A 15,415-nucleotide genomic window follows, 5' to 3' on the forward strand; every position below is an offset into this window, starting at 1 on the left:
CCAGTGTTTCCCATCTATTGCCCACAATCTCCTTTTCTGTCTTTTTGTGTCTACGTATCTCCTTCTGCCCATCCTTTTTAGTTTTATCAATCGTTTCCGTTTGGGAAACGATTGATTTAATTTAGTATTAGAAGTGTGAGCAGTATAATTATATGTACAATAGTAGTAGCAGTAGCAGTAATTGTGTTATTATAATTATTTGTGGAAATACCATGTAATTAAATTGTTTTTAGTATGAAGTTATGAGTACAATCTATTTTCCATTCATGAAACCATCCTTGTCTGACATTTTTTTTTGAAATAGCATTAAACTATTTTTACTTGGAAAAAACCTTTACATGACAATATATTTCAATACAAACACAATTAGGTGCCTAACTTGTAGTGAGTATGAGGATAAGTTGCTTATCTAAGGATGCATTGACGTTGAAACAGTGTGGAAGGCATGAAGAGCGAAGCGGCCCCTATCAGGGGGGAAGTGAAGGTGGAGATATTAAAAGATAATGAATGGCAATCGTCTCCAGACCTTTACCACCGAGCCTAATGCAACTTGTGGATTTATCTCCTCGGCCAATGTCTCGGGTAGAGGTCTCTATGTGTCTTCCATTCTCAATTCTAATCCCTAACATCCCAGGCTTTGACCTGAACATGGCACCCCATGTTGCTAGGAGACATGGGTCTTAACCCTGGACTCTAGGCCGTTGGTGGGACAGTTATGGTGAAATATAACGCCAGGCCTTCACTGCAATTACAGCCCTGTATCAATTCTGTTTTAATTAACTTTAATCACCTTCTTTTCATCAAGGTAATGATTAAGCCATGCAATCCCTAACCTGCAATGATATTGGGTGGGTGGGTGTGTGTGATGATGATCTGTCTGTCTGTGTGTGTGTGTGTGTGTCGATGTGATAATTCTATCTTTATTTATTTCCCTTGATTATCGTGTGTGTGTGTGTGTTTGGTATTAGGTGTAACTGCCAGTGCCGGGTGAGCAGGTTAATTGGAACATGCAGCTCAGTGTTAGCTGGGATTCATCAATTTAATTACTTCTCCCCCAAACCCCCAACTAGCGCATGTCCCTACCCCTCATTTCATCCCCATTTCCTACATTTTCCGCACATACATAACACACACGTGTAATTACACACACCCATATATATTATACACACACACACGTACATTAAACACACTCATACATGATACAGACACGTTTGTGTGGTTGTGTACTGTGTGTGAGAGGTTATGTGTACCTTTTGTGTAGCGTGTGTCTTTGTGTTGTGGGTAAGTCTGCAAGCCTGTGTACGCGTGTGCAAGTGAAGATGGGAAGGAAGAGGAGAAATGTATAGGGGGGGGCATGTGTGTGTAATTCATTCATTAGGATGTGTTTGAAGAGATTAGCCAAGCGTACGCTCTCACATTTTGGTGCTTAATTCATTAGCCCAGCCCTGCTAGGTTAGCGGTGCTCTCATTAGGCAGAGCATTAGCCTAGCGCCATTCATTACAGCCACCACTAATGAAAAGCCACAGTTAATAGCCAATGGATGGATAAGAACTAAATGAAAACACTGAATAAAGATTGATGTGTGTGTGTGTATATTTTAATTCTCTAGATAACAGAGGGGGATATTCAACAAACCTTGATTAGCTAGTTAAAGTTGTCTCATATAGTATACACAAACACACAGAGACACACACACACGCGTGCACATGCGCACACACAGACACACACAATAAATGACCAATTTTAGCTTTAAACTAATTGGATAGTCTGAAGTCTATATTTTTTATATTATTGGCTCTTTACTGAAGTTTCAATTTCCATGTTGCTAATATTGCTGTTCTTGATATAACCACACCCAAATTTGAATGCAATCTTTATTGAACTCCATTTACTCTCTCTCTCTCCCTCTTCATGTAACCACTCCCCCACATGTGTCATATTAAAACTATTATTCATCGTCTCTCTCGCTCCTTCCCTCAGCTGGAACAACCACCGAGCCCCCCCCTCCGGCCCCGCCCCCAGTCGACTCTCAGCCAATCGAAACCAAGGCTTCCGAGGAGGAGCTGGATGTGACTGACGATGACATCACAGCAGGTGGGTGGATGGTTCATTGTTTGTGATTGGTTGGATGGTTCTCTCAATGTGACGAACGGTAATAACTGATGGATTTCAAAGGGCCCCCGTTTCACCACCAGGTACGAGGGGGATTACCACCTCCTACTTGTGATGTCACTAACTGGTAGATTGTAACTGTTTCATCATGGATAATCAACATAACACTTGGTGATAAAAGGGTGTCCCTTTTAATGTTTTAGATGATGCCATTGACAAATATGAAATAGAAGTCATTTTAAGATATTATAAAGCCTGACATATAATAAGTATAAGTCCTTATTTTTTTCAGGCATGTATTTGGATAAAAATATTTCATTGTCTAATTGTTTGCGTTGGTGATTGCGTTGAACCATGTATTATGTAATCATGTTGTCGGGCTGGATGCCCATTTCGTCTCTCACTGTCGCTATGATCAATGGTGCTAGGTTGAAAGGCAGGTTCTGGTCAGAGACAATTCAGACAAGTTCCACTCCAACAGTACAGGGTCTAATGTCTGGCTCAAGAGCCTCTTAACCTCTGCACAGAGAAAGCCACCTCTAGAGAGAGTGTGTGTGTGTGTGGGTGTGTGTGTGTGTGTGTGTGTGTGTGTGTGTTGTGAGACCTAGCACATATCTGCCGTGTGTGAACTGTAGCCTGCATGGTGTTAAAAGCAGATCACACACACACACACACACACACACACACACACACACACACACACACACACACACACACACACACACACACACACACACACACACACACACACACACACACACACACACACTCTCTCTTCCACTCCATTTATCTATTGTGTCATATCTCCCTGGCTGATGTTCACAGACAGCCTCATGGTTCTCTATGTAGACTCTATTTCTCTCCCTCACTCTACCCCCTCCCTCCCTGTTTCTCTGTCATGGCAGTCCATCATTCCTCTCTACTCATTCTTCAAATATTGACAAAGTTGGTTTCTGTTCTCATTCTTTCCTTCCTTTGTTCTTGTCTGTCTTTTTCGTTCTTTTGTTTTTTTTTGCTTTCTTCCCATAACATTTCACAGAGCAGAATTATAACAGAAGTTGCTGTCTGGGACTAATACAATACCATCTTATATCTCTAATCTTAGGCCAATATTGAATAGTTAATAAGATAACCATTATCCATGCATATATTCATAGCCTGGCTATCGAGAATGGTACAGATTTATAGCTATAGAGAAAGGTACAGACTTCTAGCTATAGAGAACAGTGCAGGCTCCTATCTATAGATAAAGCTACAGACTCATAGCTGTAGAGAACGGTACAGACTCCTATCTATAGAGAATGGTACAGACTCCTATTTATAGAGAAAGGTACAGACTTCTAGCTATAGAGAAAGGTACAGACTTCTAGCTATAGAGAACAGTGCAGACTCCTATCTATAGATAAAGCTACAGACTCATAGCTGTAGAGAACGGTACAGACTCCTATCTATAGAGAATGGTACAGACTCCTATTTATAGAGAAAGGTACAGACTACTAGCTATAGAGAAAGGTACAGACTTCTAGCTATAGAGAACAGTGCAGACTCCTATCTATAGATAAAGCTACAGACTCATAGCTGTAGAGAACGGTACAGACTCCTATCTATAGAGAATGGTACAGACTCCTATTTATAGAGAAAGGTACAGACTTCTAGCTATAGAGAAAGGTACAGACTTCTAGCTATAGAGAACAGTGCAGACTCCTATCTATAGATAAAGCTACAGACTCATAGCTGTAGAGAACGGTTCAGACTCCTATCTATAGAGAATGGTACAGACTCCTATTTATAGAGAAAGGTACTGACTACTAGCTATAGAGAAAGGTACAGACTCATAGAGGAGAATGGGGGTTAGAGTGGGCGGAGGGTAAGAGAGGATGGGGGAGGGGGGAGGATGTTGACAGTCTTATCAGTCAGTAGTCAAGGTGAACACTTTACTGCCAGTTGTTTTGTTGCCACGGTGATAGACCTATCACCTCGTCTCAGAACCATCTCCCAGTCACACACTTTTGCCACAGGAAACTACTCTGAGTGTGTGTGTGTATGTGTGCGTGTGTGTGTGTGTGATGGCGTAATGATGTCCATAGTGGTGTCAGGGGAGGTCATTAGGCCTTTTCTTCCAGAAGCCTTGTTCTCTTGCACACACACACACACACACACACACACACACACACACACACACACACACACACACACACACACACACACACACACACACACACACACACACACACACACACACACACACACACACACACACACACAGCTCCCCATCTATCTTCCTGCTCTCCGTCTTCTCTCTGGAGCGGTGTTGTCTTCATCTTTTAGTTTGTTACATCACAGCAGGAGGGGGGATGTCTCCTTAATAACTTGTTATTAATATTTCTGTTTTACATCACCGGGTTTGTGACCAGGTGTATTAGCTAGAAGAAGTTAACCAGACATAACCAGAGGAGGGATGGATAACTCGTATCCCTTCTGCCACTCGGGCCATTTAAAATGTGAAGGTTGTTCTGAATGCCCCTGATTGGCCTGATGCTTTGTAGCTGTTGTTGTTGTTTTTATTAGATTTACATTATTATCTTTATGCGTTATTAGAGTGCGATAGACAGGAAGGTATGGATGAGATAGGGGAGGACATGCAGCAAAGGGCCGCGGGCGGGAATCAAACCCGGGTCGCTGAGATCAGGACTAAGCCTTCACGGTATGCGCTCTACCCCGTGAGCCAGCGGGGTGCCCCCCACCGCCCTCTGTAGTTGATGTGATTCTGTCGGTTCTGCAAGGCCTTTCTGTGCAGTGTCAGGTGGAAGTGCATCTGGCGTTAGTGGGACGGTCAGAGGTCATGATGCTCCTCACTCCAGGAGAGTGTGTGAAGAGGAATCCTCACGTAGGAGGCGTGCTCTCCCTCCTCCGGCGGGGGACTCAGATCTAGAGCTTAAGACATGCCTTCTCACTGTGGTTATCAACATGTGATGGGCTGAGGGAGGGGCCGAGTGGCATTTGTACTAGGGAGTGGGGTACTGGATCTGAGGTCGTCCTCTTAAGGGTGGGGGTGACGCCTCACAGGTAGTTTGCTGATGCCATGCTATTCATTCTAATGTTAGACTATTATTGTTATGTAAATGGTAGATATTATATGAATCAATCAAACTGACCAAAATAGCATTGCATCACATAAAATACTGGTCCTGTGTTCATTTGGATTGGAATGGTTGTAATGATGGAGGGGTGAGAGGAGTTATCTCCTTCTCTGTTTTCTTCTCTCCGGCCCTTTCTCTCCCCACTGGCCCCTGTCCAGGAGCCGCAGAGATAGAGGTCAAAGGTCACAGGTCAAGCTGACCCTCACCTCTCAGTGTCATTAGCCTGTCCTGATTGGGTTAGCTGAAATGCTAGCCTCTTGTGCTAATCGAATATAGAAGCCTGGAGAGGTCATTGGGCATGAGGCCGCTGCTTGGATCACATTCGGCTTGGATCACGTTTCTCTTTAGAACAGACTTCCCTCGCGTGGGGCAATATTACAATATTGCCTTTAGCAATATTGCCTGATTGCTTCTCCTGGTATTTCTGCTTTATTGGTAATTGATTGACATATATTTATATTCTTATAATATACAATTATGTTTTCTTTGAATGGTAAGTATAATTAGTTTAGAGAAATGATTATTGGAGACATTGGAGAGTATCAAGACGATTATCATACCTATAGACAGACACACAAGTACCAGAGTAATAACATAGAGCCTCAGCTCAGAGTGGGAACTACTCGGCACACTGTACTTTGCTCTCAGGACTAGTGGTTGATATTTAAATCAAGGCCTTTACGTGGTCAAGAGGTTTGATATCATATTTTATCTTCTCTCTACTCCCTGCTCCCCTCCTGTCCTCCTCCTCTCAGTGGACCTGACAGCACTACACCTGCATACGCACACACACCCGCATGCATACAATCACACACATGTAGGAATTCTGGGGGCATTGATATTGTGGGTGTGTGTGTTTGTGTGTGTTTTTTTTACGCACACATGTGTTTTTTGTACGCACGCTTGTGTCAGGATTTATGAATGTGTCACAAAGACAAAGCACTGGCCTTGGGCATACATGTGTGTGTATATGCATGTGTGTGTTTTTTTTATTGTGTCTGTGTGTGTATGTGCATGTTTGTGATCATGTGTGTGTGTACGTGCAGGCTGCCTATTGTTGTGCAGGTCCACTGAGATGTGAATGTGTTTATTCAGCAGCCCAGGAGATGCTTCATAGAGTAGCTTATGACAGGCTCACATTGCTGTTAAATAATAGTCCTACCCATAGAGCCACATAGTCAAACCTCTATACAACTATAGAGCCATATTGACAGAAAACTATAGAGCCACATAGTCAAAACTCTATACAACTATAGGGCCATATAGACAGAAAACTATAGAGCCATATAGACAAACCACTATAAAGTCATATAGACAGACCACTACTCCACTATAGAGCCATATAGACAGACCACTAGAGCCCTATAGACAGACCACTATAGAGCCATACAGCTAGACCACTATAGAGCCCTATAGACAGACCACTAGAGCCCTATAGACAGACCACTAGAGCCCTATAGACAGACCACTATAGAGCCCTATAGACAGACCACTATAGAGCCCTATAGACAGACCACTATAGAGCCCTATAGACAGACCACTATAGAGCCCTATAGACAGACCGCTAGAGCCCTATAGACAGACCACTATAGAGCCCTATAGACAGACCACTATAGAGCCATATAGACAGACCACTAGAGCCCTATAGACAGACCACTATAGAGCCATACAGCTAGACCACTATAGAGCCCTATAGACAGACCACTAGAGCCCTATAGACAGACCACTATAGAGCCATACAGCTAGACCACTAGAGCCCTATAGACAGACCACTATAGAGCCCTATAGACAGACCACTAGAGCCCTATAGACAGACCACTATAGAGCCCTATAGACAGACCACTATAGAGCCATACAGCTAGACCACTATAGAGCCCTATAGACAGACCACTAGAGCCCTATAGACAGACCACTATAGAGCCCTATAGACAGACCACTATAGAGCCCTATAGACAGACCACTATAGAGCCATATAGACAGACCACTGGAGCCCTATAGACAGACCACTATAGAGCCATACAGCTAGACCACTATAGAGCCCTATAGACAGACCACTAGAGCCCTATAGACAGACCACTATAGAGCCCTATAGACAGACCACTATAGAGCCCTATAGACAGACCACTATAGAGCCATACAGCTAGACCACTATAGAGCCCTATAGACAGACCACTAGAACCCTATAGACAGACCACTATAGAGCCCTATAGACAGACCACTATAGAGCCATATAGACAGACCACTAGAGCCCTATAGACAGACCACTATAGAGCCCTATAGACAGACCACTAGAACCCTATAGACAGACCACTATAGAGCCCTATAGACAGACCACTATAGAGGCCTATAGACAGACCACTATAGAGCCCTATAGACAGACCACTATAGAGCCCTATAGACAGACCACTAGTGTACTGATTTGGCTCTTCCCTTCCAGCCATCATTCATCAGACTTTATATTAAGGTCTGAAGGCTAGCTGGTATCTGGGTGAGTGGGGCGCTACGTTGTCTTTCTTTAGATGTGTTTCCGGATCATGTTGCTGGGGCCGGCGTCTGTAGACGCTCCATGGGCTGCCTCTCTAATGGAAACCACCGGAGGAACCACAGCCGACGGGATAAGGCTGACCGTAAATCCTGGATAAGTAGAGGGCCGATGTCTGAAGCATCACGGCTCTCCGTCCTCGGCCAACAGGGAACCATCGGCCAGCAACGCTAAACTCAAACCTTTCCCGGCAGGTGGGAAGAGCAGTTTCAGCCACCGTCCTCAGACACAGTGTCTGTGAAGGTTTAATCAGACCTGTGTAGCGGGCTGGCCACTTTAGAAACACATCGGTTGACATCGTCTTCTGGAACCTCCGTCTTGCACTCGCAAATGAGTTTTATCTTCAGAAGAATACAGCCGTAACCAAAAGGGAGCCAGAATGGGGGCCTGGTGCTTAGTGGAGGGAGCCGGGCGCTGGGCGGTCTCCCCCAGGAGGCTGCACCATTGTCTCACTGACCTGAGACTAAGCCATCACCCTCTATCTGACGCATTATGGAAAGCATGCATTGTCTGTGTGCCGGCTGGACTTAAAGATGAATCCTGTGTTTACTGTTGATAACGTCAGAGTAACATGAGGTGACTGACAGAAGGAAAGGAAAGCACGGTGAGAAAGACGGAGAGAATGAAAGTCTAAGAAAGAGAGAAAGAAAGTGAAACAAAGGCAGGCTCCTCTCCAGGTGTCTTTCACACAGAGCTGAGAAGGACAACACCAATGGGTCTGCACCTGCCACATGCACACACGCACGCACGCACGCATGCAGGCACGTGCAGTCACACACACACACACACACACACAAACACACGCACGCACATGCAGTAACGCACACACACACGCAGTCACACACGCAGTCACACACACAGTAACACACACAGTAACACGCACACATACCCTAACGCACACACACACCCTGACATGCTTGGCCAGGAAGCAGGAACTGAATTTAAAATCCATCTGAAGAAAGGGACATTGAAAATGAATTTTTGGAGCAATGAAGGAAGAGAGAGAGAGAGAGAGAGTAAACATGCTGAATGTGAAGATGGTTTCAGGGACTTTGGAGGGTCAACAATAGAGATTATGAATAACAAAGTATTTTACTATTAGCACTAATGTAGGGTGGATGGTTGCATTATTGAACTTGTGTAACTAGTAGCCACTAAGTACACACACACATGCACACACAGATTATTGTCCGTCTCTTTTCTCCTTATTCTCTGTCTCACCTTCGTAACTCTTTCTTCTTTCACATTCCTTTCTTCCATTCATTCACAATCAGCTCACTTATTTGTTTGTGTGTGTGTGTGTGTGTGTGTGTGTGTGTGTGTGTGTGTGTGTGTGTGTGTGTGTGTGTGCACGCGCGCAAGCCATGTGCAAACAGTTGATCTCGAAAGGGTCTCTCTACCTCTCTCACTATATCTCACTCTCACTCAATGCAAATAAATAATAAGGCTTAAAATAAATGCAATAAGGCTTCATTGATATGAAATTTAAATGAAAAAAGTGTTGCAAAGACATGGAAATAAAGATGCACAGTAATGTGTAGATAATGTATCAGTGCATATATTACTAATATTATACATGGGTGGGTGATGGGGGCCTGAAGGGGGTGGTTCTCTGCATGGCTCATCCTCACTCCTCTATTAGAGCTAGGGTAGGGTCTATTTTTAGAAGCTTTTCTTTTTCATATTTGTTGAAATTCTCTTGACGTCCCGACAGCAGGAATCAATATGTCAAATGCTCTGACAAAAATCCGAAATAAATCCGGTATCAGTGGCTTTTGCAGGCCTGTCATTAGCCTGTCCAGTCTGTTTTATTCGGCCTGAATGAAATGAGTGGTCAGCCTACCTGTCTGCCTGCCTACCTACCTGTCTGCCTGCCTACCTACCTGTCTACCTGTGCTCACTCTGCCCATGCTCTCACTGCACATGACCGCAGTGTCCACAAGGCAGACCTGATGCTAAAGCCAGAGAGATCGGCATATGTTTGGGGGGACAGGCTTTGGAGGGAAACCTGGAGGAAGGGGTGGGTTTCAGAATCCAGTCTACCGGTCCGGTTTCTACAAAGTTTTCCACTCACTTCCACTTTCCCTCACTCAGACAGACAGAAAAACAGACAGACAGACGTCCATCTCTTTATTTCCTTATTCTCCGTCTCACCTTCCTCACTCGTTTTTTTCCATTCATTCACAATCAGATCACTGATTTGTTCATTCTGAGTGCACAAAAAACACTCAAACTTCTACTCCTCTTCCTTTACCTTTTAAACTCTAGCGTTCAATGTGAGCACCCTGCAGTGTTGAAGAACAACGTCTCTGTGTGTGGACATTTAGTCCGCGGGTCGATGTGTTAGTCTCCACCTCACCCTCCTGTGGGATTGGCTAATATTTGGCCGGAGGAGTTGGGTCATTGTGACACGGCGCACACCGCGGTAATAAAAAACAAACTAATATGTGCTTTATTAAGAAGTGTGTGATGGGCTGTCGCGTGTTAGAGTTAAGAACATTGGCTCCTAGTCCTATATCTCAGTGAGCCACACCACCCTATAATATCAGCATCCCAGAGCGTTTAAAACACACACACACACATTTAATAAACCCAGTCTCAGCCCTGGCGAATTCACATCAGTGAAATCACTATCAATATTTATCCTACATTAGCAGCAGCAGCAGCAACAGAATTAATAATGGATGTGACTTGCGGGCGTGTGTGTGTGTGTGTGTGTGTGTGTGTGTCTGTGTGTGTGTGCATACAGTAGGTGAAATATGTTTAACCTTCATGGACTCCAGCAGTCCCTCCAAACCTGTTCCTGATCCGTTTAACTGACCCCCCCCACCACCACCTCCACCACAAACACACACACACACACACACACACACACACACACACACAGCACCAATCCTAGTACTTTGTTTCATGAAACTTTAATCAGTTTTATTTCTTATTTCATTAGTCATGGTTTCAGAATGTCTTTGTCTGTTCTTGGAGTTTTTCGGAGGAGTCCATTTACAGTTGTCTTTCTTTCATGTTTTTATGCTTACCTTCTTTCCTTTCTTATTTTATTTGTCTCTCTTCCATCTTTCTGTTATTGATCCCTACCCCTCCCTCCCTGGTGATCAGTTTCTAGTATAGTGATTAACAATGGGGGCAGAGCTCATAGTGGGAAAGAGGTGTATGCTGGGAAATACAGATCTACCCAATGTAGGACTTATTGAAGATCTACCGAATGACTTTAGGGCTGAGGTGAAGATCTACCAATGTATGTAGGGCTTATTGAAGATCTACCAATGACTGTAGGGTATAGTGAAGATCTACCCAATGACTTTAGGACGTATTGAAGATCTACCATTAACTGTAGGGATTATTGAAGATCTACCCAATGTCTGAAGGGTTTATTGAAGATCTAGGCAATGGCTGTAAGGCTTGGTGAAGATCTACCCAATGTCTGAAGGGTTTATTGAAGATCTAGCCAATGGCTGTAGGGCTTAGTGAAGATCTACCCAATGTCTGAAGGGTTTATTGAAGATCTAGCCAATGGCTCTAGGGCTTAGTGAAGATCTACCCAAAGTCTGAAGGGGTTAATGAAGAATTCTTCAACGATGTCCATGCAGTTTGTTCTCCTCTTCATCACCTTATATTCTCTAATTGGTCCAAATCAGAGTCAGTTCACCTCTAAATGTGTTGAATCCAAAGTCTGTCTAATTAAATTGTGTGTGTGTGTGTGTGTGTGTGTGTGTGTGTGTGTGTGTGTTAGTAAAAGGAGTGGAGTATCGATAGACATTTCACGCAAAACACTAGGCCACTGTCCAACTATTTATGTCTATTTTCTTCTATTTGTCGATCTCTTTCTTGTTGTCAACTTACATTGTCGCCTGACCAATGACGGATAGCATAGACTCTATACAATCTGTACAAGTACCACAGATCTCAATAATCCTCTATACTATAGAGGGGGGTCTGAATAACATATCTGATGCTACATCTGCCTTTAAGTTTTATTTAAAAAACCAACCATTCCTCCATCTGCTGAATAATACAGCTTTAGTTTGTGTCCCCAGTGTTTACTGGGATGTTGTCCAGTGATGTTTTACTGGGATTACAGCGACTCTACAGGTTGCATTAAGGCACTGTGCCCTTTTAATTTAGTCTTTCCTTCCTAGATAATCACATTTCACATTTTTTCCCTCTATCCATCCTTTTCTTTTAAAATAAAAATGTATGTGAGGCAGGCGGGCCCTTTGTCTCGTCCTAACCTGATTGGATTAAGTTTGGAAGGGGGCTGGGACTAAACACGATTTAGTTACAATGGCATTAAAATGGATCCGCTAGTGATGAGGCTGGCAGATCGATGGGCTTCAGAACCCATACGGTCCCCAAGAGGAGAGGGAGGAGAGGAGGCTAGGAGGGAAACAGGAGAGGAGAAGAGGAGAGAGAGGGGAGGAGGGGGAGGCTAGGAGGGGAGCAGGAGAGGAGAAGAGGAGAGAGAGGAGAGGGGAGGAGGGGGAGGCTAGGAGGGGAGCAGGAGAGGAGAAGAGGAGGAAGAGGAGAGGGGGAGGAGGGGGAGGGTAGCAGGACAGGAGGAAAGGAAGATGGTGGACTTGCGGTCGAGCCTACTGGGAAGTCGGCTCGCCTGTAGTGGGAAGCCAGACACCAACAGGAACGGGGATACAGTAGACACCTGATTATCAATAGAAACATGGATACCAGTAGAAACCAGTAGACCAGTATCCTGTCCAATGCTGGGCGTAGGAAACGGATAACCTCCTATATCATGGGTCTCTACGTCCTACAGGGGGGAGACATGGTGGACTGAGCTTCATTGAACAAACGTCATCCAATGGTCATAGCTTTTTATGAAAATTGTATTAAATAGGTGATTGATCAGTATATGTGGTGGGCAGCTCAGGAGGTTGTGGTTGGCAATACACCTGTCTCCATACACAACCCCTGGTGTGGGCGGGACCAACGCTGGGAAAGATGTCATTGGATGAACTTCAGGTGGATGTGGTCTGAAGGGGAATTTATTGTGTTGTTATTGGTTCAAGGTTCTGTGCTGTGACCCGGTTAGTTAACACACACACACACACACACACACACGCTCTGCTGTGGTCAGTTACAGAAAGAGCTTTTGTGTCCTCTGGTCTTTCACCGAAAGACACCTGAAGAGAGAGAGAGAGACACACACACACACACACACATACACTGATTTATATATATTCCCCTTCCATCCCTCCGCCTCTCTTACTTGTGTAAATGTGAACTTTTTAGGGATTCTGCTGGTGGAGTCCATCTGTAATTCTGTTATCTACTGGGCCAGTCCAGCCTGAGGGATGGATGCCATCTGTAATCCATTTATCAGCCTTCGCCTTCAGGCCTTCTCCCACATGACAGCTGGCCCTTAGCAATCCCATTATTCACCTGGAGCTGCACTGGGCTGGAACATACACGCACTAGCTACATGCTGCACACCCTGTTGTAGGGTTGGGTCCATCACACTGGATATAGCCTAGCTACATGCATACATCCCCCTGCTGCAATGCTGGTTAACCACCAACACTTTGGCTAAATGCTTCACACTCAAAATAGCGAATTGCACCAAGAATGACCGAAGGAAAGGCAGACACAGAAGGTAAAGAGAGGGAATTAGATGGGGAGAGGTAGTCCGGCACACACACACACGTGATGTTTTCAATGGTTCTTTATCCAAGGTGTGTAAGGACCCCTTGTCCCCTACTGTGACACACACACACACACACACACACTTTTACAGAGGAACCGTTCCCAACTGTGCATCATGTGTAGTTCACTAATGCCGTTTTTTGTCCTGCTCTCATACACGCACGCACACACACAAAGGGGCGTTTCGGGGTTCCCCTGTTGGACAATAGACAAGCACTCCCATCACTTAAGACACACACACACACACACACAGACACAGACACACACACACACACACACACACACACACACACACACACACACACACACACACACACACACACACACACACACAGCCTAGTTGCAAATAGCTGACCGCTTCAAAAGGTCCATGAACATGACCCTGACCGTGTGTGTGTGTGTGTGTGTGTGTGTGTGTGTGTGTGTGTGTACTGTGACTAATGGCTTTCACCTGCACAATATGAAGTGTGCCTATTCACGCGTGCGCCTATACGATTTTGTTGACTGTGACATTGTGCGTGTGTGCCTGTGTGTGTCTGTGTGTGCGCGTGTGTGTGTTTGTGCTGGCGGTGTAACTAATGGTTAATGCTGGTACAATAGGCGCGTGTGTATTCTCTCCAGGCTGTTGAAGAGAGTAAAGTGAGGCAGCCTGCTGTTCTGCAGCCTTGAAAACCAGGGAAGAAAGGAGAGGCGGGCCGTCCTTCGCCCTCCTTAGGAGCACGGCTTACCCCCCCGCCAATAAAGCAACCCTGGAAACACACAGCTCCAAATAAACCTGTTCCCCGCCCCCCCCTCGACAGGACGCACGGCACGTGCAGTACAAGGACAGGGATTGGCTGTTTTCACAGTGGTGTCTCCCATCAGTCTGTCATGGATTGAATGAAAACAGTAACAAAAATGATCTACTCTTTATTGTTAGTTAACTGAACATGCTTTGTGTAAGTCATGTTTGAACCCAAAGCCGTCTCTCTTCTCTCCCTCACAGAAGGAGGTTATGTCGTTTAGCATCATTGCTGCCCCACGTACATCTGTTCGGTAGTGATGCCATATGCCTTTCCTTTCCAACGTGAATCCGCCCCCTCATTACTTTACAGTGTAAACAACTGGCCTTCTCCAGACATCACTACCCCCTTTCTCATTTTCTAATGAACTGCTGTACTGCTAATTGACTGCATCTCACCCCTGAATGCCTCTGAATGCTTGAGCCGACCATGTTTCCTGATCAGCCATTGTTTCTCTGAACACGCCTGGTAAATGCTCATGATCCCGCCCCACTAAGCCAAAGCCTTGTGTGCATGTTGCAGGCTGTCTGTCAAACCTGCCTCCCAACGCCAAGAAGATCTCCAACTCCTACGAGGAGCGGCGGAAGCAGGCCACCGCCATCGTGTTGCTAGGGGTGATAGGGGCAGAGTTTGGCGCGGAGATTGAGCCACCGAAGGGCGCCGGCAGGGCGAGGATGGGAGGACAAGCACCCGAGGGCTTTGGACCGGCCAGCGGAGGCTCCTCCAACTACTCTCTGGCCAGACACACCTGTAAGTACCACAACACCTGGTAATACACCTGTAACACACACCTGTAAGTACCAGAGCACCTGGTAATACACCTGTAACACACACCTGTAAGTACCGGAACACCTGGTAATACACCTGTTACACACACCTGTAAGGACCAGAACACCCGGTAATACACCTGTAATACACACCTGTAAGGACCACCTACTGATACACCTGTAACACACACCTGTAAGTACTAGCACACCTGGTAATACACCTGTAACACACACCTGTAAGGACCACCTACTGATACACCTTTAACACACACACCTGTAGGTACCAGAGTACCTACTGATACACCTGTAACACACACACCTGTAAGTACCAGAACACCTACTGATACACCTGTTACACACACCTGTAAGTACCAGAACACCTACTGATACACCTGTAG

The 15,415-nt window shown here is 45.2% G+C and overlaps 1 protein-coding gene across 2 annotated transcripts in view; it reads left to right on the top strand.

Moving 5' to 3' along the window:
* Positions 1-15,415, top strand: part of wdr7 (WD repeat domain 7) — a 71,524-nt gene that overhangs the window by 42,507 nt on the left and 13,602 nt on the right. For both annotated transcript variants that reach the window (XM_079756006.1, XM_079756007.1), the window contains 2 exons: positions 1,982-2,095; positions 14,773-15,000. In XM_079756006.1, the coding sequence (XP_079612132.1) occupies positions 1,982-2,095; positions 14,773-15,000 (342 nt within the window). The remainder of the gene's footprint in view (positions 1-1,981; positions 2,096-14,772; positions 15,001-15,415) is intronic.

This window comes from Pollachius pollachius, assembly GCF_949987615.1.
Source record: "Pollachius pollachius genome assembly, chromosome: 18".
Lineage (NCBI taxonomy): Eukaryota > Metazoa > Chordata > Actinopteri > Gadiformes > Gadidae > Pollachius > Pollachius pollachius.